We start from the raw sequence: 26,364 nt of genomic DNA, 5'->3' as shown, positions 1-26,364 counted from the left end.
TGTAAATCCTTAAGAATGGCCAACTTTAATAAAAGAAAATTATTGAATTGTCTAGTTTTTTTACATTATTTTATATTTCTTTTTCCTCTAAAAAGACCAACTTTTACTAAAGTAATATTCACAAAACATTCGCATATTTTCTGCGAATGCGAATACTTTGAAATCAGCGAATATTCGCGAATGCGAATGCAAATGCGAATATTCGTTACATCACTAATTCAAATAGACACGGTACATTTAGAAGGTATATTAACTTGTAATTTTTTTTGGCAGGAGCAAAAAAATTTTTTTTGTTACCAAAAGATAGCAAATAATGAGCAAATAATTCCTACATTGATGATCCTTTAATTTGATTTGCGTATGTACCGTTTTCTGTAGTGGCTAGACAGCTTAATATTAAGTTATCTAGCCACTACGAAAAACCATATAGAAACAAGAGAAAATAAGAAATCATTAATATAGGAATTATTTGCTCATTATTTGCTATCTCTTGGTAACAGAAAAATTTTTTTTGCTTCAGCCCCCCAAAAATTACCGGTGGCTAGATAGCTTAATATCAAGATACTGCAAAAAAACGTATGCAAACTAAGGGAATTATAAAAGTCAATGATGTACAAATTATTTGCCAACCATTTGCCAGTCTTTGGTGATAAGAAAAATTTTTTTGCTTTAGTCAAAAAAAATTACACGTAGTAATTTTTTTTTTGCTAAAGCAAAAAATTTTTTTTTATCATCCAAAGATAGCAAATAATGAGTAAATAATTCCTATATTAATGATTTCTTATTTTCTTTAGTTTCTATACGGTTTTTCGTAATGGCTAGATAGCTTTATATTAAGCTGTCTAGCCACTACGGTACATACGCAAGTCAAATTAAAGGACCACCAGTGTAGGAATTATTTGCTCATTATTTGCTATCTTTGGATAATAAAAATTTTTTTGCTTTAACCAAAAAAAAATTACTACGTGTAATTTTTTTTTGCTAAAGCAAAAAAATTTTTTTTATCACCAAAGACTGGCAAATGGTTGGCAAATAATTTGTACATCATTGATTTTTATAATTCTCTTAGTTTGCATACGTTTTTTTGCACGGTACATACGCAAATCAAATTAAAGGATCATCAATGTAGGAATTATTTGCTAATTATTTGCTAGCTTTTGGTAACAAAAAAATTTTTTTTCCTCCAACCAAAAAAAATACAACTTGTAATTTTTTTTTGGCGGGAGCAAAAAAATTTTTTTTGTTACCAAAAGATAGCAAATAATGAGCAAATAATTCCTACATTGATGATCCTTTAATTTGATTTGCGTATGTACCGTTTTCTGTAGTGGCTAGGCAGCTTAATATTAAGCTATCTAGCCACTGGTAATTTTTTTTTGACTAGAGCAAAAAATAGCAAATAATTAGCAAATAATTCCCATATAGAAATCGATGTTTTATGATGATATGGCTCAGCCAGCTTAATATACCTACATTTAGACGTGATATCTTGCGCACAGTGTCTTCGGACACGGAAAGAAGCACACCGCGAAAAGATCAAAGATCCACACTGTTCGTTTCCACATTGTTCTGCTCCACGAAAATAGGATGTTATAAAAATTAATGCGGTGTTGTAGGGGAAGGGCTTTGTTCTCTGCACCACATGGATTTGCGATTTTCCACGCAAATAAAACCCACCCCATACAGCCTGAACAGTGTACATCTCTTCGTGTGTAAATGAGTAGTGGGCAAGTGAGCAATGGGCAAATGAACGGCGGGCAAGTGAGAGGTGTGTGTTATGAGTGACACACTCATAACGATAAAAAAGATGTCAGTAGCACGATGACGTAAGTCGGTCAGCTGCAGCAGTCAGCATCGAGCGCATCACGCGAGGTTTCGCGCAATCCGTTCAACAATTAGCTCCTTAGACAGCACTTGCTGTCTAAGCAATAATTTGGAATACTGACCGATTTACGCCCTCACGCAATCCTCCCCTTCTTTCGATCCAACTACCGAATTATCGGATATATAAACTGGCGAAAGAAGGTGAGGAACGGGTCAATCCAAAGTAAACAAACTAAGACAACACATGACACTCTGCTTTGCGGGGTCGTGTATCACCGATATAACTCATTGTAAATACACAACCACGACACTCTGCTTTGCGGGGTCGTGGACAACGAGCTCAAAGACGCGACACTCTGCCTTGCGGGGTCGCGATCTATTCACTGTAAACGAATACTATAATAAAAGTGTTCAAGACAAATAACGGTGTAAGTGACCAAATACCTTCCTCGCGAGATCTCTGGCAGCGATCCCCAATCGTACTCACAACAAGGGGTACAACATGTGCAAATAAGCACAAATAAGCAAATAAAATTTGTTTTGTGTTCAAATGCACCGTGCGCAAGATATCGTGTCCAAAAAATTGACAGCTCCATTGCTACAAAAAAGAATTCATCAGAATCAGTCTAATGATTGATACATGCTAAAGCAATTTGAAAATTGTTTAAAATAATTGTTTAAAAATAGAGGCTACAGCAAAGTAAGTATGGGTTGGGTTGCCTCCATTCGGATTTGGCCCTTGTTAAGGAGTAAATTGCTATTATTATAGAACTAATTTATCCCAAGTATCGACTTAAAAAAAACTTTTTATAAAAGTTATAAACAATTTTTAAAAAATAAAAAAATTAAATTTTCTAAAAATTGGCTTAACCGATTTTAACGGCTAAAATATATGTTGTATAGAGTATTAAGGCAGTTTTGAAAAAAAAATTGAGAATTAATTCCGCTAATGGAAAGGCAAGAAAAAAATTATTATCGTTTTTTTAACAATTTTTTTGTAACAAAATATTTTTTGTACAACGACCATTTTTTTCTGTAATGTACTTATATCCTAAGTTACAACATATATTTTTTTTGTAATAATCAAAAGAGCACTTCATAGTTTTAAAAAATTAATATTTTGTGAACTCTAAAATGTGTGCGATTCCAGGACAATTAACTCAATTTTTAATTTGTGACTCAATAAAATGAGCATAAGGTGAACAAATGCAATACTTTTATTTAATTATAAGCATATTTTTCTAAAGATTTTATAATTACAGTTAATGAATTGTGAGAAGTAGCTAAAAAATGTTTTTTTTTTGTATACTGCTGACATTAGCCAAAGTACTTTTATGTTTGCCCAAGGTGCACCACATGGAGGTTGTCAGTCAGATTATCACCTCTAATGCTATATACACTATATACACTATATACACATATATTTACATATTATATCCATTATACATTATATGTACTGTATACATTATATACTTAAACACTTTAATACTATATACTTAATCTTCATCACTATTTTCATCTATTACGGGATTCATATTGTCGTACGTAAACAATTTACTAAGAATTTCAGCAGGTCTTACAATTTTTGACAAATATTTCGCATGTGATAGGTAATAAATAATTGCTACGTTTCTGCACGCTACGTTTCTGCACACTCTGGCTGCGCACCGTCTGATTAACCAATTTCATTTATTAATAATTTGGTAAATAACAATCTGAACCAAAATTCTTAAAAAAACTTTTAGTTTAAAATTTCACTTTCTGTAAAATAAAAATGATTTAATGTAGGACACCCTGTATATAAAACAACAAAATTATATTTTACTAAACATCACAGACGTGCGCTTCGTGCTCGCTACTTTTTATTTTTTATTTTTGAAAATTAAATTAAATTATAACAATAATTACAACAATAATTGATAACCGTCTATACAAATTTGACAGCTGTCAAAATTCAATCGTAATGACAGCTATTATTGCAATACAAAGTAAGCGCGGTGAAAAAACCAATCGGCATTGTGGAAAAGTGACAACAATGAATTTCGAGAGATGCGAGCAATCGACTTTACATGCATTTTTTTAGATAGGATATGTGTATATGTATTGTTTTGCTAATTTAATCTTCCTTTATCAAAATATTGTTTCTTAAAAAATATTGTTTTTTAAAAAATTTACACTGCAATAAATAAAAATATAAATTAAAATAATTCTACTCATTTTGTTCTGCTAATTTATAAAACATGAGTTATTATAGCATGATATCAGCGTGTGGCATCACTTGATTACAGATATGAACACGAGTAATAAAACGAATGTTCTCTCTAACTTTGTACAGAATTTAAAATTAAGACATTTACGTAAATTTCTTGTTATCTATATTATAAAATTCTATATTATACCTGTTTTCTGCATTGCATATAAAATTTTGTATTATGTCTTTTGCACACTAAACACGGAAACACTTGCCGCGTGGCACAATCCAACGCAATAGCCAATCAAAGTTGGATCGAGTTTAAACTTTTTTCGCGCGGCGAAAGATTTGGTTGATTGCATTAATTTTCACCGCGTACGAACCGTTACCGCATCCAGAGTATAAGAGCCATTACATATGTATTCTGTATTATACATAAAAATTTATATTACTCATAAAAATATAAGATTGTGATAGAATTATTTCATAATTATATCACATGCGTACTTATATTCCACATAGCAATCCAACATACAATATCGTAGTAATATTACATGATCATATATCAATAATATTGCAGAAATATTACTCAATATTGCAAAACGGATTGTATAATATTATTGTAATATTATCACAATATATCAGTAATAATTGTAATAATATTATTGTAATATAGCAGTATATTTCAGTGATAACCTTTCGCAAATATTCCACATAGCATGGAATATTACAGTAATATTGCAGCAAAATTATAATATATCAACAATATCACATATTACAGTCAAATATTACAGAAATATTATTGACATATTACAAATTTATAAATAACATTAAAATATTAAAATATATTGTAGTAATATTACATTTTAAATATAAATACGTTAGAATTGATATCACTCACATTAAATTAAGTAAGGGTTTATAATAAATGTTAGTATGCTTTAAGCCATAAGAAATTGATAAATCACAGACAAAAATAAGAAAAATAATTGATTGTGATTGATTAATTTTTTACGGTTTAAATCTTACTCCAGCTATTTTTAAACTCAACCTAATGTTAAAATGTCATCAATGAGTACGTTTACACGTTACCTTTAGCTGGTATTCATAATCGAATCTTATTTAAAGATCGTCTCAAGCAATGTCTTAAGATGCTAATACAGTTCTGTGATTGGCTGATGGCATCTTAAGACAGTACTTAAGATAATCTTAAATATAAGATCTGACTATGAATACCGGCCTTTAATCAGGTTTAACGACATCGATAGTGCTCAGATTTCAAATTACATTTTTCAAAAAAATGAAATGGCTGTGATTGGCGAGACTGACAACCGATATTACTAAATCCGACCAAGGATAATGTGTAAACGTAATCATTAACATTAAAACGTCATTACATTACTTTATTATTTTATAAATGTGTATTATATTTTATGTGTATTTATATTTTATATATTTTTTTCAAAAATTATAAATATATAAAAAAATATAAAAAAATAAAAAATAAAAAAATTATATTACAAAAATACTACGTAAATATTACAGTAATACATTTGTGATATATCACCATTATATTACCATCCATTTCGGCGAACATTTTAATATTGTAGTAATATTTTTGTAATATTTCTGCAATATTTATACTATATTTCACTGTAATATTGTAATGGGAGAACAATACACATATTTCTGCAATATTACCGTAATATTCCGTGCTATGTACGATTTAATATTGTAGCACTATGTCTGTAATATTACTAATATATTGCCATGTAATATTACTACAATATTGTAACATTGTGACAATATTATTGTAATATTTAATTTCTGAAATTTTCCGTGAGATATGTTTCACATTTGTGGCCTTTTGGCAAACATGATCTGCTGTCTATATTTGCAATTACAAAAATGTTATAAAAATAATTTTTAAGAAATTTTATTTCATTATCAAAAATTACTCTTTAGATTTTCTCCCATTTGTTGTCGAATATCCTGTATATTAAATATAAAACTTATATTTAAGTGTGTATACTGCGTTTCATTAATCGAGTCTCTCGGGTATGCAGTTAGTGTAAGAATAGCTAATTAAAACAACTTGTTAAATCATTGCGTTTTTAATTGACTAAGGTTTTTTCACCCTTTTCTACACTCGGACAAATTATTTAATAAAAGTGTATATATACCAAAACATTGAATATAGAGCTGCCTACGAACAGGACAAATACCGGTTTCTCTGGCCTGTCTTTGTTGCAATCGCATATCAAGTTGCTCTTGTAAATTTATCACATCTAATCTTGTCGCAGGAGTACTTGACACCTATAATATAACATGGTATGCCAGTGGTTAATAGACTTGCATGTTGCACAATTAAATAGACCTTGACGAAAATTTTTTTTTCAGAATTTTTTACATAATTTTAAAAAATTTGTTTACTTGCAAAATTTTTAAAAACTTTGTAAAACATTTCTGATTTTTTTGTACAAATTTGGAATACTTTTTAAAAATTAAAAAAATATAATTTGATAAATATGTAAATACTTCCAAATTTTTTTGGATAAATATAATTTAATACTCAAACAAGAATATTTTCCAATAAAGATGACACTTATTAAATGACAAAATTTTACATAAAAATCATAATCTGTATTTATAAAAATATATTGTAAAAAATAATTGCAAAAGTTGACCTTTTTAAAAATATTGCTAATTTTGAACAATTAATTTTGAAATAGTATTTTGGGATAAAGTTCCGAAAAGGTCGGACCTCAGATTTTTTGAAACTATGTATTCTTACATATTTTGACGCGTTGATCACGGGTATAATAGTGGAAATTGCCCAAATTTGATTTTCATGGCAAAATCCATAAAAATCAATGGATGCTTTGCAATATCAGCGCGAATATTTTGCTATCCGCACTGCGTTTGGGTTCATGAATGAAGAGTCTCGTGATTATATTGTTTATCACACTTGTAGTTAGTTTATTGACACAGTAACACTATAGTTTATTGACACAGCAATACTCCGCGATATGTTTGTTTTATTTTTAATAGTTTATGAGATGTTTGCACAACGACAAAACTTCGCTCGCGTATTCACGATTTTACAGCGACAACGCCTAGGAACACGTATGCTCTGAGTCGCCGTATATGAATTAGGCGGCGACAACGCCTAGGAGCACACGTGCTCTAAGTCGCTGTAAGTCAATGATGTTGCGTTTGTTGTGACCGTCAACGCCTAGGGGTGTATAGTATACCCTGAGACGGCCGTTCGGCGATCTCGTCTAACAAAGATCCATAGATCTTACGATCGCTATTATTGTAATGTAATGCGCGTTACGACTCGAGATCGTAGCGTATCGCGTCCTGTGATAATTAACACGCGAGATGCTCGCGGCTAAGATTCCGACAACTCGTTTACTGCATGTTCCGTGGAGAGAAGGAAAACTGTTTACTGCCCGAGGACCAAATAAAAAGTGAGAGCACTCTCCCCCAAAAATATGCTATTTATCCGACTTTCTTTTTGTTCAGGAAAATTCTCATTTTTTTATTAATGCGTTGTCTGTAAACAAAAAAATGACCATTGACGACGGTCTTTACAAACAAATCCAAATATGGTCATGCATGTATGCAGGCGTCACGTACAATTCTCGAGCCTGAATACGCTGTCGAATGCATTCATGATGTTTCGATATTATATTAATTTCATCGTGCACGATTTGTGTACGCAACAATAAAAATTTCGGTGATCATTTCGGAAAAAAATAACAAAAAGCAAATTAAAGGGCAAAATGTCTAGTTTTTGACGATTATGTCACCATCTTAATTTTTTGAAATTTGAAGTTTAACCGCATAAGTGAAGATAAATTTTTTTAGATAATAAAATCAATTGGTCCCAGAAGCTCAATTCATAAGCTTCAATTCCGTTTTTTATACGACCCTCTACGTTTTTTTAAAATTAAGTTATTGATATTTTTCTAAAAAAGATTATTTTTTAATTCGAAGGCTCATATCTCGACAACGAATCATTGTACAGTAACAAAAAAAAAAACGCAAAAACAACAAGACAAACAGGTCAAGACATCGAGCCAACACCAATCCTCCCAACATAATACAACTCACTAAATCAAAAATATATCATTACAAACGCTATTAAAAACAAGTGTGTTGCCAAAAATTGCCAAACAAACCGTTGTAACAGAACACATAAAAAACCACTTGTTTGATTGGGATAACGTTAAGATATTAAATTATGAATCAAGATACCAAAAAAGGTTAATTTCAGAAATGATTCATATTAAAAAATAAGTTAATGGAATCAATCTACAGAAGAACACGAAGTGTCTCGACAATTCATATTATTGTTTGTTTGACATTTTGTCAAAAATGACTAATGCCATATCACACTAGCGATTGTTATTGGCGGTCGCAGTTGTTGTCGCTGTTGCTGTTATGCGTCGACCAATCAAAGCGTAACAACTCGCGGTGTGATTGGACGAACGAGTGAGTCCCAGATGCGCACAGTAATAAACGGACACAGCAAGCTGAGTGAAACGGACACAGTAACAAACGGACACAGACCAAACGGACACAGTAATAAACGGACACAGTGCGAAACGGACACAGTAACAAACGGACACAGACCAAATGCGCACAGAGCAAAACGGACACAGTGCGAAACGGACACAGACCAAATGCGCACAGACCAAATGCATACACGGAAAGTCGCAAACCCATGTGATGCAGTGAATGCTTTGCACGCGCACACACACACACACACACACACACACACACACACACACACACACACACGGGGGGGGGTGCAAGGGGGGCCTTCGGCCCCCCTCCTGCACCCACCCCGTCCAAGTCGCTAATCTATGTGGACTTTACTCTGCTTGCAATGTACATGGATTGCATTTGGTCCGTGCGCAAGTGCAGTGTGCGCATGTGCAGTGTGCGCATTTGGTCCGTGTGCATTTGGTCCGTGCGCAATTGGTCTGTGTCCGTTTCGCACTGTGTCCGTTTCGCTCTGTGCGCATTTGGTCTGTGTCCGTTTGTTACTGTGTCCGTTTCGCACTGTGTCCGTTTCGCTCTGTGCGCATTTGGTCTGTGTCCGTTTGTTACTGTGTCCGTTTATTACTGTGTCTGTTTGTTACTGTGTCCGTTTCACTCAGCCTGCTGTGTCCGTTTATTACTGTGCGCATCTGGGACGCTCCCGGACGAACAGCGACGCGAACCGTAATTACTATACGGGCATAACGGACAATAACTTCGCTCATTCTGGCCCTGACTACCAAACGTTACGGTCGTTTTAACTCTTTGTAGAAACTGTTGGCTTTATTTGCTGGTGTTAATATTGTCTTAAATCAACATGTAGTTTATAGTTTTTTACAATACGCATGTTGATTTATATTGTTTATAAATTACACGTTTTCCATTGATTTTGATCTTTTAAATTTCTCGACAAGATTTTTGACCATATTTTTTGACTGTTTTTGATTGTATTATTTATTCGTTCACGCTTTAATTATTATGACACATTTTTATAGACGATATGCGTTGTTTTTATGGATATTCAATCGGCATTATTTTCTAAATGGTTAATTATATTTTCGTTTGCTTTATTTTATTCAGGTTTAATTTCATAAATATTGGTAATTTGACACGATTGAAGAGAACTATGTATATATAGTCGAAACGTTTCGAGGTTTGTTTGGCAATTTTAACACAGTTGTTTTTAATAGCGTTTGTAATGATATATATTTGACTTAGTGAGTTGTATTGTGTTGAGAGGGTTGGTGTTGGCTTGATGTGTTGACCTGTTTGTCTTGTTGTTTTTGCTTGGCATTGGCGAGCTCTTTATATTTTGTTTAAAAAAAAGCAATTTGAAGAGCAAACACTCAACTTTACCAACAATTTTCAGTCCAAAAAGATACTGACATTTACTGTTTTTCTTTCTCTTGTCATAAAAATATCAACAAATTTAATGTATAGACGAGGAAATATGGAACAAGCAAAACGTGGAATCCAGATGGAGCGACTTGGGCTTTTAAAGTTAACACATTATTTCTTTAAACCCATTTTGATTTTTTTAATCTCGTCATTTTGGCGTCAAGATATTGCACTTTAAATATTGATAAGTCAATTTTATTGTAAATCAATCAATTTTTCTTTAACAAAATCCAAAGAATAAAACTTTTTCGGATATATTGGACATTTTTGATAAAAAAGCTGCAGTGTCGCAATTCGGAAATCCGCGCACAGAAAAATGATTGTCGTCGGCATTAGCGTTACCCAATGCCCAGCTGATGCTTTAGTAGAAATTTGAGATCAAATCTCACAGAACAACGTTGCATGAGGCAATATTTGCAAGCCGTCGTCGAAGTAAACGGTGGTAATACCAGGTATTAGAACACACACACACACACACACACACACACACACACACACGCACGCACAAACTTAATGCCTTTTCTACCTTTATTAAAAAAGATATTATACACGAGTGGCTTTGGGTGGCACTTACTTGTGCACGGTTCAAATGGCCACGATGCATTTGCACACGGTGCATTTGCACACTGCATTTAGACACACAAAAAAATTTTATTAAAAATGTTTACCAGTTGTATGCACACGTAAAAATTGACCACCGGATATTTGCACACGAAAAAATGCCCGTTCACTTGGACAAGTAAAAGTTGCACACCATTCATTTGCACACCGCTCACTTGCTCACCATTCATTTGCACACCGTTCACTTGTCTACCACTCATTTGCACACCAAGAAATACGCACCGATTTGCACATAGAAAGATACACACCGATAATTTGCATACGGAAAGATGTGCACCAATCATTTGCACACGGAAAGATGCGCACTGATCACATTTGCACATTAAAAAATGCGCACTGATCATTTGCACACGGAAAGATGCACACTGATTATTTGCACACGGAAAGATGCGCACTGATCATTTGCACACGGAAAAATGCACACCGATCATTTGCACACCGTTCATATGGACACGGTGCTTTTGGACACCGTTTATTTGCACACCGCTCAGTTGCACACCGTTCAATTGCACACCATTTAAGTCGCAAACCCATGTGGTGCAGTGAATGCTTTACACACACACACACACACACACACACACACACATACACGAGAGGGTGCAAGGGGGACCCGCCTCCCGCACCCGCCTCGTCCAAGTCGCTAACCCACGTATACATTGCAAACGTAGGCATAATGTATGAATATTTAATATGCGTTTGATTAAACGGTGTACAATTTAACGGTGTGCAATTGAACGGTGTGCAACTGAGCGGTGTGCAAATAAACGGTGTCCAAAAGCACCGTGTCCATATGAACGGTGTGCAAATGATCGGTGTGCATCTTTCCGTGTGCAAATAATCAGTGTGCATCTTTCCGTGTGCAAATATCAGTGTGCATCTTTCCGTGTGCAAATGTTCGGTGCGCATCTTTCCATGTGCAAATGATCGGTGTGCATCTTTCCGTGTGCAAATGATTGGTGCACATCTTTCCGTATGCAAATTATCGGTGTGTATCTTTCTATGTGCAAATCGGTGCGTATTTCTTGGTGTGCAAATGAGTGGTAGACAAGTGAACGATGTGCAAATGAATGGTGAGCAAGTGAGCGGTGTGCAAATGAATGGTGTGTAACTTTTACTTGTCCAAGTGAACGGGCATTTTTTCGTGTGCAAATATCCGGTGGTCAATTTTTACGTGTGCATACAACTGGTAAACATTTTTAATAAAATTTTTTTGTGTGTCTAAATGCAGTGTGCAAATGCACCGTGTGCAAATGCATCGTGGCCATTTGAACCGTGCACAAGTAAGTGCCACCCAAAGCCACTCGTGTATAATATCTTTTTTAATAAAGGTAGAAAAGGCATTAAGTTTGTGCGTGTGTGTGTGTGTGTGTGTGTGTGTGTGTGTGTGTGTGTGTTCTAATACCTGGTATTACCACCGTTTACTTCGACGACGGCTTGCAAATATTGCCTCATGCAACGTTGTTCTGTGAGATTTGATCTCAAATTTCTACTAAAGCATCAGCTGGGCATTGGGTAACGCTAATGCCGACGACAATCATTTTTCTGTGCGCGGATTTCCGAATTGCGACACTGCAGCTTTTTTATCAAAAATGTCCAATATATCCGAAAAAGTTTTATTCTTTGGATTTTGTTAAAGAAAAATTGATTGATTTACAATATGATGTGCAAAAGATCGCATTTCTTGGTGTGCAAATGAGTGGTGGGCAAGTGAACGGTGTGCAAGTGAATAGTGTGCAAGTGAGCGGTGTGCAAATAAATGATGTGTAACTTTTACATGTCTAAGTGAACAGTGGGCATTTTTTCGTATGCATATAATACTGGTGTACATTGCAAATAAACACGGTGCAAATGGACACAAAATAATGTACACATTTCAAATGGACACGGTTCATTTCGACACAGGAATTTTGGACACAGTAATTTTGTACACAAGAAAAATAAGTTTTACAAGGGGACCTTACGGGTCATGGAACACCGATTTTTTTTATACTTATAGGATTTGAAGATCAGTACCCGGACTTCAATTTCCTAAAGCAGTACGACGCGCTTCTCAAAAATACTCGAGAAAATCGATTTTGAAGATTTCCGATATCTGTAAGTACAGAAAATTTTAACCTATTGTCAGAGCCGCTCGTAGCCGAGCGCACAGAGCTCTAGTTTCGTAAGCGCGGAGTCGCTGGTTCGATTCTCGCTCTGGCCTCAATTTTTTTTTCATAAGTTAATAAAGTTTTTTTTTTAATCCTATATCTTAACATTTATCAAATTGAAATGCTAATTAATTATTAAATATTTATTCGTTATTTTTTAAATAAAAATTAAATTGGCTCATGTAATACTGACGAGTAATGTCAAATGTATTTATTATTAATATATTTTATAACATACATGAATTAATAACTCATAAAAATTAAACAACCATTTTTATAAATATTATTTTTGTTTTTTATATTATTTTTGTATTTACTCGTAATCTCTTAAAAAGTATTTCATTTTCTTTAATGTTTTCCATTTTTTGTACCAAATTTTAATTTATTATAAATATTCGCATTTTCAATCAAGTAGTAATTAAAAATAAAAAGATGTTAATTTTTATTTAAAAAATAACGAATAAATATTTAATAATTAATTAGCATTTCAATTTGATAAATGTTAAGATATAGGATTAAAAAAAAACTTTATTAACTTATGAAAAAAAAATTGAGGCCAGAGCGAGAATCGAACCAGCGACTCCGCGCTTACGAAACTAGAGCTCTGTGCGCTCGGCTACGAGCGGCTCTGACAATAGGTTAAAATTTTCTGTACTTACATATATCGGAAATTTTCAAAATCGATTTTCTCGAGTATTTTTGAGAAGCGCATCGTACTGCTTTAGGGAATTGAAGTCCGGGTACTGATCTTCAAATCCTATAAGTATAAAAAAAATCGGTGATCCATGATCCGTAAGATCCCCTTGTTAGACAAATTACAATTTGGACACGATAAAAATGTACTCCGTGAATTGTAAAATTTGTACATCGCAAACTTGTACACCGCAAACTTGTACACCGCAAACTTGTATACCGCAAACTTGTGCAACGCAAAGTTGTACACTGCAAACTTGTACACCACAAAGTTGTACACCGCAAAGTTGTACACCGCAAAATTGTACACCACAAAGTTTTGCGTGGAAAATCGCAAACCCATGTGGTGCAGAGAATGGTTTGCACACACACACACACACACGCACGCGCACACACACACACACACACACACACACACGCACGCACGGCCTTTGGCCCCCCTCCCACACCCACCCCATCGAAGTCGCTAACCCATGTTGTACGTTGCAAACAAAGTAAATTTTATATGTATTAGCAGATTTCCAATACAATATACACGGTGTACAACTTTGCGGTGTACAAATTTTACATGTCCAATTGCACGGTGTACATTTTTATCGTGTCCAAATTGTAATTTGTCCAGAATTTATTTTTTCTGTGTACAAAATTACTGTGTTCAAAATTCCTGTGTCGAAATAAACTGTGTCCATTTGAAACGTGTACATTATTTTGTGTCCATTTGCATTGTGTCCAATTGTACTGTGTCCAAGTGAATCACTCCCATTATACACACAATGATAGAAAACGATTATTTTTCTATAACATATTTTTGATAGAAACGTATAGGAACAATATCAGATTAATTTATACAGAGTCTTATAGCTTTTGAATCGTTCGAACTTTTATATTCAGTAAAATAACTAGATAAAATCACATAAGAAAGGACTTATATTTAAATAAAATTTTAGTCACTTGATTCAAATACGGTAAAGAACGACAGAATTTATAACTTTTTTTATCTAGCATAAAATCTAGTGTCCGATAGAAATTATAGATTCAGATAAAATCATATTAAATTTTTATCTAATTTCTATATGTTTCTATCAATTTCTATCAAATTTTTGAGCAGGCTGCTGACCTTTGTGACTCCTAGAGTGAAAACGGTCTATACGATCGAGTTGCGCCTATGACAACTTTTAATCAGCATGCTTTGGAGAATGTTTTTCCCAAGTTTTATAAGAATCGATCAAGAGCCATTTTCCACGTGATCTGATACGGAGTCCTTTGTCGCTGCTTATTTACACGAGCAACATAAAAAGTTAGCGACATATGAAATCATGATACTCGTTTGTAATGTTTATGATGTCACTTATCGAACATGATCGATAAGTGACATCATAAACATATACCTTAAATTTTAAGGCTTAAAGCATTTCCCCACGTAAAAAAAAGTAAAGATTAATAATAACTGGCCTCTCACTGATCATTGTTTTCTCAACGTAGCCAGTGTATTAATTAAACTAGAACAACAAATTTTTTTAAAAATCATAAATTGTGCTCTGAAACACGAGTGCTCCTCCGAACAAAATGCAAACACGAAAAAAAAAACAATTTTTTTGTTATGGCAGTATCCGAATGAACGTTGCATACACAAACGCCAGATTGGGATATAAACATTAGGGAGGGTTAAATTTTCAAAAAGTGTTTAAATCGAAACGTAATAGTGAAAAAAAGAGTAAATATGCATAATTAGGCCACATATAAAAAATTAATTGGAAGATATTAGATTTTATGTATTTTTGCTCCCTGAATCCAAAACTGTTAATAAAATTAAACGTTTGCTTGTATTTTCTAAAATATCGTGAAAAATAACAAAAAACGGTAAATGTTGCATTTAATAAAGTATCCTCCAATTTCAATGACCTAGTTGTTTTCGTAATGTAACACATGAAAACTGCGTTTGGTGGAAACAGTAAGTGTATGTACAGCCTCATACACCCACACTCATACGAGCATGCAAGAGAGGAGAAAGCGTCCTAGATGCGCACAGTAATAAACGGACAGGCTGAGTGAAACGGACACAGTACAAACAGACACAGTAATAAGCGAACGCAGTAACAAACGGACACAGTGTGAAACGGATACAGTAACAAACGGACACCGTGCGAAACGGATATAGACCAATTGCGCACAAATCAAATGCACACAGACCAAATGCACACAGTAACAAACGGATACAATAACAAACGGACTTATCACATGAGATGCAAATTTTCAGGGCATTCCTATCGATGGGGTAAGTGCGGGAGAGGTGGCAAAGCCCACTTCTACGCCCTTCCCCGCGTGCGCGCGCGTGTGTGTGTGTGTATGGAATGAGGCCCGATTGCGCACATAAACGATTGGACACAGTAGAATTTCCCGATTGGACACAGACCCGATTGAACACGGACCCGATTGAACACGGACTCAATTGGACACAGACACGATTGGACACAGACCCGATTGCACACGGACCCGATTGCACACGGACCCGATTGCACACCGACCCGATTGCACACGAAGCCAATTGCGCACTGACCCGTTTGCACACGGAAGCGATTGCGCACCGACCCGATTGCACATGACCCGTTTGCACACAGACCTGATTGCACACGGACTCGATTGCGCACCGACCCGTTTGCACACGGACCCGATTGCACAAGGATCCGATTGCACACGGACCCGATTGCACACAGACCTGTTTGCACACGGACTCGATTGCGCACCGACCCGATTGCACACAACCCGATTGCACACGACCCGTTTGCACACGGACCCGATTGGACACGGACTTGATTGGACACGGACTCGATTGGACACAGTCTCGATTGCACACCGTCTCGATCGGACACAGTCCCGATTGGACACGGACCCGATTGCGCACCGACCCGTTTGCACACGGACCCGATTGCACACGGACCCGATTGCACACAGACCCGATTACGCACCGACCCGTTTGCACACAGACCCGATTGCACACGATACGATTCCACATCGCAGAGTAATGCAAAAACAACTTGGATAGCATAGAAAATTTAGAATAAATTTTTATAAATATTTTACGAATTTATTTTTAAAAAACATTTTTTAAGTTATATAATCGTGTTCATAAATTATTTAAAAATTATTATTAACAATATATAAAATATATTTTTAAAATGTACTAAAAAATATTCATGATATGTAAACTCGAAATATTTTTGTATTTTTGAATTATAATAACCTAAATATTTATTTTTAATATTTTTATAAATATTTATCATAATTATTTTATACTTGGCAAACTCGGACATAAAAATGCGTACAAAATATTTATTATAATATTTTTCTTTCTTATACATATTTTATAGTCGCAAACCTATGTGGTGCAGAAAATGCTTTGTACACACACACACACACACACACACACACACACACACACACACACACACACACACACACACACGGCTTCGCCACCCTCCCGCACCTCGTCCAAGTCGCTAACCCATGTACTATCTGAAATGCGGAATCGTATCGTGTGCAATCGAGTCGGTGCGCAATCGGGTTGTGTGCAATCGGGTCGGTGCGCAATCGGGTCGGTGCGCAACCGGGTCCGTGTGCAAACGGGTCGGTGCGCAATCGGATCCGTATGCAATCGGATCGGTGTGCAATCGGGTCCGTGTGCAATCGGGTCCGTGTCCAATCGGGTCGTGTCCAATCGAGTCCGTATTTAATCGAGTTCGTGTCCAATCGGGACTGTATCCGATCAGGACGGTGTGCAATCAAAACTGTGTTCAATCAAATCAGTGTCCAATGAGGTCTGTGTCCAATCGGGTCCGTGTGCAATCGGGTCGGTGCGCAATTGGGTCCGTGTGCAATCGCTTCCATGTGCAAATGGGTCGGTGCGCAATCGGGTCCGTATGCAAACGGGTCGGTGCGCAATCGGGTGCAATCAGGCCTGTTTCCAATCGGGTCTGTGTCCAATTGAGTCCGTGTCCAATCGAGTCCGTGTCCAATAGGGTCTGTGTCCAATTGGGAAATACTACTGTATCCAATCGCTTATGTGCGCAATCGGGACAATCCCGTGTGTGTGTGTGTGTGTGTGTGTGTGTGTGTGTGTGTGTGTGTGTGTGCGCGCAAAGCATTCTTTGCATCACATGGGTTTGCAACTGTCCGTTTAGCACTGTGTCCGTTTGATCTGTGTCCATTTCGCACTGTGTCCGTTTGTTACTGTGTCCGTTTTGCACTGTGTCTGTACTGTGTCCGTTTCACTCAGCCTGCTGTGTCCGTTTATTAGTGTGCGCATTTGGAATTCACTTCAAGAGGAAACCTTCGGCCCTCTCTTTCTTGCACCCACTCTGCCGATAGGTATGCCCTGAGCAGAAAAGCGCAAAAGTATGGTGCGTATGATGATAAATTACGACTTAACTGACATAGTTATTTCTCAACAAAGTACGCATCGTACTTTTGCAAATTTCTATCCACGGCACCCCTATTGACGGTTTGAATGCGGAAAGGGAACTGAAGGCTTCCCTTGCGCCCTCCCCGTGTGTGTGGGCGCTTTACTTAAAGCACCGATATCATGTATCGGATTTATAAAACTGTTTTTGTTAATGACTTTTTAATAAATGACGAATGACGATTAAAACTTGCGACGGTATTTTCCTCGACTTGTTTGCAACTTTGTCGCGATCTCGCTTTACGTTACTTTAATTCTCTCAATTGCTGATTGCTGGGCGCCAGGCGCGACACTTCGCATCGCACAAAATTCACAAAATAGTTAATTACGACGGCTAATTACCCGGTAGTCCACTTCTACACGAAATGATAGAGGGGTGGAGTTCTTATATTAAGATGTTCTTTTTTGGAGGGTGGGAGAGGAGGTTCACAATCACTAATGACTCATTCAGTAATAATATAATTGTTAAGTATCATTCGAGATATTTAATTTCCCTAGCGAGGTATCGACTACCATATCGACGCGGCGTCATCGTCGAGTCGCGATCGCGTGCTTCGGAAGAAATCGGCCCGCCTCGTGTTCCTTCGTGGAAATACCGGCGTGCTAGCCAGAACGGTCTCGCCATCGGTAAGCATCGGCCGCACCGAAAATTCGTACAGCCACAACGTGCGAATCGCGAGGGTTGCTCAACCCAGTGTGAATAATATTTGTAACGGACCTTTGGGCACGAAGATACAGACAATAAATCAAATTCAGAGCAAGGAAGTGTTTCTTCTCTCGACCCGCCTGATCACGAGGACACGCCGTTGATTACAAGCGGGCGCGCGCGCCAAGGCGTACGATACATTGTTTTGGTCCTTCGAGCCGGATGGTATTCTCAAGGCCATTCGGATATCTTCGTGTCAGCCAGCGAAGCGTCCGGGCAGCCGAAATACACGGCGAGACAAGATCCTAACCTACGAGGGATCTCAGAGCTTACCAAGGGGCAAGTCTCACGCGGCAGTTACGAGCCAAGGGACGCAAGGGTCTTATCAAGTCACAAAGGCCGCGCTATTGTCCACCAAGAAAACGAGCATACCGCATTCTAGTCGAGGCGACGAGAAGGTTCGAGAGGCGTCCAGACGCCATTTGCCGCTACATCGCCGCCACGTGACACGGACCAGCGAGCAACAAGAAGCTTCGAGAAGCATCCAAACGCCATCTTCCGCTACGCCGCCGTCACGTGATACAGCATTGCCAGCAGCGACCCATACCGCGTTTAGGATAATTCGCGTGAATTACATTCAGGTAAGGATCGTTATCGGGCGTTGTCGCCGGCCAGAAACTTTACATTGACAGGTCGTAAAATCATCGCGTCATGTCCAACGAGCAAAATATAAACGCCTTAAAGAGGCAACGCACGACGATCAAGGCATCGTGTACACGCACTAACTCGTACGTAGATTCGGTAACAAGTCTCACGCCGACGGTGAAGGCGCAGCTTAAGGAACGCAAGGCGAAGTTAGAACAGCATTGGCTAGATTATGCCATGATACAATCGCAAATAGAAGGTTTGGACGAGAGCGAGGCCGGCGATCGCGCGAGTTTCGAAGAAGCATACTACGTGTTAGCTGCTAAGATAACGGAATTACTCGACCCCCCGGTCTCCCCCTCTCAGGAGACAAGAATGTCGTCGCCGCTAACGACGGGTACTTTCGGGACGGCGGATACGGCTAACGTTCGCTTGCCGAAATTGAACCTCCCCAAATTTACCGGCAAATACGATGAGTGGTTCCCGTTTTTCGATGGATTCAACTCTAGTATACATTCGAACGCATCTCTAAATAACGTACAAAAATTGCAATACTTGCGTGGTTGCCTCTCCGGTGAAGCTGGCGACGTAATCAGTTCATTAGAAATTTCGGAATTAATTACGAAGTTGCATGGCGTCTCCTGAAGGATCGTTACGACAACAAAAGAGTCATCGTGTCGAATCATGTCAGATCAATTGTCGAGCTTGCGTCGATGACTAAGGAAAACGCGGGCGAGCTACGCCAGATCGCGAATAGTGCAACGAAACACATCCACGCCCTTCAGACCTTGAAACGTCCGACGGCGTATTGGGACGACATATTGACATACATTGTCAGTTCCAAACTGGACCCGATCACGCGACGGGAGTGGCGTACGACTCTGACGGGTTCAAGTATTCCAACCTTTAAACAGTTATTAGATTTCATCGTTCACAAGTGCGAGGTGCTGGAGCCGACTGACGATTCAAGCACCCATACTCGTCCGAAATCAAGGCACCAGACTGCCTACCACGCTTCTGTTAAATATCAATGCAGCTATTGCAATGGCGACCATTCGATTTATCGCTGTAAGAACTTTTTAGCACTACCGGTCTCGCGCAGAAACGCCGAAATCCGTCAACGAAAGCTTTGTCTCAACTGCTTACGCTCCACCTCGCATGGTGCCAGTCAATGCACGTCGGGCGCGTGCAGGACGTGTAAGGCTAAGCATAACACGCTCTTGCACGTAGCAACTAGCACGGAGTCCGGTACCCCCAGCTCCGACGAAAGGAAGGAAACAAGGACGGCAGCATCGTCGCCTGCAGTAGTAACACATGCACGAGCGTCCGGCGGCGAGCAGGTTATGCTGTCAACGGCTATTGCTTATGTCACCGATGCCGGTGGTGAAATTAGAGAAGCGCGCGTCTTGTTAGATTGCGGCTCGCAGGCGAACTTTGTCTCGAAAAAATTCATAGAGCTTCTCGGATTAAACTCATGCTCGTTAGACGTTTCCGTTTTAGGGATAAACGGAACGGTCACCAAATCTTCTCGTGTTGCCACTCTACAGTTGCGGTCGCGTTTAAATTCGTATTCGGCCACTATAGACTGCATCATCACCGATCAAATAACGGACGAGTTGCCGGCCTTCGGACTTAAGCGCGATAGTTATCGCTTGCCGCATCATTTGAGGCTTGCCGATCCTCAATTTTATAAATCAGCGGAGATCGACGTCTTGGTGGGCGCCGGAACATTCTGGGATCTGTTGTGCGTGGGTCAGATTAAATCCTCGCCGGAACATCCCACGCTCCAAAAAACGCGTCTGGGGTGGATCCTAGCCGGCTGCGCGATCGGTTCCCCGGAGTCAGGACAACGTATCCGAGCGCTTCACGCGAGAATTTCTAATTCGCAATTACACAAGGAGTTAGAACGATTCTGGTAACAGGAAGATATGTTAAATACACCGGTTACTCACGCGACGGAAAAAACTTATTGCGAACGACACTTTGTAGAAAACGTTTCTAGGACCGCCCAAGGTAGATTCGTGGTAAAATTGCCGGTCAAGGAGCAGTTGATCGACAAGTTAGGCGACTCCAAGGAGACCGCGTTGAGGCGTTTTTACAATCTCGAAAAACGATTCAAGCGGGATCCGGAACTGAAGGAACGATACACACAGTTCATGAACGAGTACCAGAAATTAGGACATATGCGAGAAACGAACGTACCACCGCACGAAGACTCAATATCATTTTATCTACCTCACCATTGCGTTCATAAGGGTTCGAACATCCGCGTCGTGTTTGACGCGTCATGCGCAAGTAGTTCGGGCCTTTCGTTAAACGACGTGTTATGGGTGGGGCCGGCGATTCAACAAGATTTCATATCCATTCTGATGCGCTTCCGCGCATTTGCTTACGTTTTCGTGGCCGACATTATTAAAATGTATAGGCAGATCGCGGTAGACCCGTCGCAAAGAAGTTTACAAAGAATCCTATGGAGAAACGACACCGACTCGGATGTAAAGGTTTACGAATTAACAACCGTGACCTACGGTACAGCCCCCGCATCGTATCTTGCCACAAGGTGCCTTCAGCATTTGGCAGATCAGCACGCGACGCGTTATCCGACAGGCTCAAGATGCGTTCAAGACGACTTTTATGTGGACGACATTTTGACCGGGGCGGACAGTATTGAAGAAATAAAACTAGCTCGCGATGAAGTTATAAAGATACTGCGCGCAGGATCGTTTGAGCTTAGTAAATGGGCATCTAATCTCCCGGGTTTGCTAGATAACGTAAACAAACAACGCGATAAACCTGTGATAATAAACGACGAAACAAATTTGCGAGTGTTAGGCATCCAATGGGACCAGAACCAAGACACGTTCTCCGTTACTTATGAAACGCGAAACGATCTAAACACCGTATCCAAGCGCACTATACTGTCTGGTGTGGCCAGATTATTCGACCCGCTAGGTCTTCTCGGACCAATAATCGTAACAGCGAAACTCATACTCCAAGAATTATGGCGGTCTAACATTCATTGGGATGAATCAATTCCCCAGGATCTACACTCCCGTTGGACAAAATTCAGGAATGGTTTACCTGAATTAAATGACCTACGGATTCCGCGACGCGTCAAGTTTGCCACGGAACCGAATCGGGTACAGATACATGGCTTCTGTGACGCGAGCCAGCGTGCCTACGGCGCCTGTGTCTACGTTCGAACAGAAATCAGCAAAAACGAATACCGAATCGAACTTTTATGTTCTAAGTCCCGCGTAGCACCCCTTAAGGTTATAACGCTTCCCCGATTAGAATTATGCGCGACAGTTCTATTAGCACAATTAATGAAAAGGGTAACTGATGCCATAAAATCAACAAACGTAAGGGTGTTTCTATGGTCGGACTCCACAATTGCCTTAAACTGGGTAACCTCCGCGTGTCACAGATGGTCAATTTTTGTCTCAAACAGAATTGGTGAGGTCCAACGTCTGACCGAACCACGAAATTGGCGACATGTTCCTTCGGCAGACAACCCGGCAGATATATTATCTCGCGGTTTAGAACCTAATCAACTTCCGGCCGCAACCTTGTGGTGGCAAGGCCCTACATTTTTACAAGTCGACGAAAGCCGGTGGCCCAGCGGCAAATTCACGAACTTGAGAGACAGTCTTCCAGAAAGACTATCGGTATCCGTCGTTGCTACCACTCGAGAAAACTCTATTGTGGACGATTTGCTAGCAAAATGCTCCAATTTAAACAAGATTTGTCGCATCCTGGCGTATTGCCTCAGGTTTCGCAAAACACGTCGGTTACCCGATCAAACAAGTTTCGTTCCCCCCGGCGAGATAGCTTACGCATTAGATATCGCAGAACAGTCCAAAGGGATTCATTCCGGAACGAACATAAGGCCTTGAGTGAGAAACTGAAGATCAACGCATCAAGCAGAATACTCGCACTATCCCCTTTTTTAGATAAGACCGGAATAATACGCGTAGGCGGTAGACTCGAGAACTCCGAACTCCAATACGGCGCGCGCCACCCCATATTGCTACCAAGCGATCACGAGTTGACCAAGCGACTAATCTACCGAGAGCACGTACGAAACAAGCACGCTGGCACACAGGCAACCATGGCCTTCGTGAGGCAACAGTTTTGGCCTCTTTCGCTCCGGTCAGTCACACGCAAGTTAATTCGGAATTGCGTAATTTGTTTTAAGGCCAAACCGGCCTTATCGGAGGCTATCATGGGAGCATTGCCAACTAATAGAGTCACGGTATCCAGACCCTTTTCTCACTGTGGTGTGGACTACGCGGGTCCCGTCATCGTGAGGGAGGGAAGGCGTCGTAATGCTCGCAACCACAAAGCGTATATCTCGATCTTTGTGTGCTTCGCAACAAAGGCAACACACATCAAATTAGTGAGCGATCTCACCTCGGACGCGTTTCTCGCCGCGTTCCAGCGCTTTATATCACGAAGAGGCAAACCAGTCTGCATGTACTCGGATAACGGGACCACCTTCGTTGGGGCTAACAAGCAATGCCGGGAATTTTACGATTTTATCAAGGACGAACAAACCCAAACAAGCGTCAGAGAATTCCTCCGCGAGCAAGAAACTACTTGGTCATTTATACCTCCCAACGCCCCTCATTTCGGGGGCTTGTGGGAGGCAGCCGTAAAATCGGCAAAATACCACATGTCGCGAATCGTGGGCCAAGCTCATTTAACCTTCGAAGAGATCGCGACTGTCCTTTGCGAGATAGAAGCGATATTAAACTCACGACCACTTACACAAGTTAGCAATGATCCAAACGACCTGGCATATCTCAGCCCTGGTCATTTTCTGGTCGGCGCGGCGCTTAATAGCCTTCCTTGCCGCGATTTACAGGATATAAACGAAAACAGACTAACACGTTGGCAGCAAATAATACAGATACAACAGCATTTTTGGCGCAGATGGAGCTCCGAATATTTACATTCTTTGCAAGAGCGTTCCAAATGGAAAACGAACAAGGGAGCTTCACTGAAGCCAGGGCGACTCGTAGTGATTAAGCAACCGGGCCTCCCACCCTTGCAATGGTTGATGGGTAAAATCCAGGAAATCCATCCGGGCGCTGATGGAATCGCTCGAGTCGCGACAGTAAAAACTCACAAGGGAACACTTGTAAGACCACTATCTAAACTGGCATTGCTGCCCATAGAAGCGTAGGCCTTGCGCGTTTCATCACACGTTCCATTACGTTATATTCCACCTTAGGTTAAGTCACACTATTTACTCACAACACATCATTTGTTCTAGATTATTTACCGCTTCATAGATTTAAGTAATTTGTAGTTCATGAATTAAGTTTATATGTCACACACATTAGGATACCGAAGAATTTTGGTTCAACAAGCTTCGACGATGTACTAGAAGGCAATCATATTTACTTTTCCTTGTTTGTTGCGAAACTCTTATGTTAAGATTGAAAGCATGTCCTTTCAAGGGGGGCGGCGTTATGTTAAGTATCATTCGAGATATTTAATTTCCCTAGCGAGGTATTGACTACCATATCGACGCGGCGTCATCGTCGAGTCGCGATCGCGTGCTTCGGAAGAAATCGGCCCGCCTCGTGTTCCTTCGTGGAAATATCGGCGTGCTAGCCAGAACGGTCTCGCCATCGGTAAGCATCGGCCGCACCGAAAATTCGCACAGCCACAACGTGCGAATCGCGAGGGTTGCTCAACCCAGTGTGAATAATATTTGTAACGGACCTTTGGGCACGAAGATACAGACAATAAATCAAATTCAGAGCAAGGAAGTGTTTCTTCTCTCGACCCGCCTGATCACGAGGACACGCCGTTGATTACAAGCGGGCGCGCGCGCCAAGGCGTACGATACAATAATAAATAATATATTAATAAGATGTGTAACAATAAAGAATATAATCATAATTAATTGTTCGTAAATTATCCCAACGAATCGGAGACGCGATCAAGGCTCGACATATCCACAGCAATCACATCCAAATTTACAACACGATTGATAATCTACACTTTAACAATACAATTACGATCATAAAATTAGAACAAATACGGTTAACAAAATATCTCGGTTTGACGCGAACTGTTAACGCGATTCTCGTCGACGCTCGGGACACGCACGCATCCTACTCGTGATTCTACGCGCAACTTCATGTACTACGCAGCTCGAATATTTGAATGTTGAGATGTAGCCCTGCCCGTTCGCGGGCCTTACGCGAATATTCGCGAGGCGGTTGCTACGCCTCGGTACACCGGTATTTGGTATCCTCGTCCGGGAGGCGGATTTCTCGAGATCTCGTCTCGGCAATATGCCCGCCACTCGGGGTTCTTGGTATGCTTAATCTCGGGACACGAATGTCGAAAGTCTCACTCTATCGCGTTGTCCCGGCGTCCCGCAGATTACAATTAATAAACTTATAATATGACTGTCGGCTCGGCGGCTCTCGAGGGGAGAATTAAAGAAAATGGGCACTTAACTCTAAGACGGAATTCGACGTGCCCCGGGTATACTCGGTATCGTTGAATTTACTCGCCGCGGTATTTTCTTACGGAGCTTGACAATTTCTTACTATTTCGCGAACCGCGGGATGACCGTGTCGTTTCCGTCCTTACCGCGTGGTCAAAGTGGTGGCCTTATAATAATCGAAAACGTGGCCGTTGGTCCGCATCCTTGGTCGACTCGCCCGACAGTGACGAACCGTGAGCAGGGGGGGGGGGGGGCGCCACAAATGCCGGTAGTGGGTTACGCATCAATCGCGCATTGATCGGCGCACACGGATCGCTAGTCGATGGCGGGCGTCTGCTCGTCCTGCAGGATTTCAGCGAGGGCGCTTCTGGTCCTGACGCGCAATTTGAAGGCTGTGAATTGCACGCTTTGATGGCCTTTCTCGCCGTTCTGGCTCCTGCTGGACCTGCTCAGGAGTGATCAGGCCCCGTCCGACTTATTCCTCGAGGCCACGACAACCGCTCCTGCTGGGGTTTCCTCTAGCCGACGGGCGTAAGGGCGCACGCTATTTCCCCGGCGTCGTCTCTGGCGGCACCTGGTTGCTTTGCTCCTTTCTCTCCTTCTCTACATCAAGACATAACGGCAGTGTCTGCCCCACGACTTTTCTTACGTATCTCGGTATTACCCTCAGATACTTGACCTGATTCGTGGTCCTTCGGCTGTCCGGGGCCCCGCCGCTCGGTC

General features: G+C 39.9%; 1 protein-coding gene across 1 annotated transcript in view; it reads right to left on the bottom strand.

The window, feature by feature from the left end:
- The window catches only part of LOC105828776 (33 kDa inner dynein arm light chain, axonemal), a 170,124-nt gene that overhangs the window by 84,376 nt on the left and 59,384 nt on the right, over positions 1–26,364 (bottom strand). The window contains exon 3 of the mRNA XM_036283927.1: positions 6,199–6,331. Within this exon, the coding sequence (XP_036139820.1) occupies positions 6,199–6,331 (133 nt within the window). The remainder of the gene's footprint in view (positions 1–6,198; positions 6,332–26,364) is intronic.

The sequence above is a fragment of the Monomorium pharaonis genome, chromosome 1 (genome assembly GCF_013373865.1).
Source record: "Monomorium pharaonis isolate MP-MQ-018 chromosome 1, ASM1337386v2, whole genome shotgun sequence".
Taxonomy (NCBI): Eukaryota; Metazoa; Arthropoda; class Insecta; order Hymenoptera; family Formicidae; genus Monomorium; species Monomorium pharaonis.
This window is presented reverse-complemented; position numbering and strand designations above follow the sequence as displayed.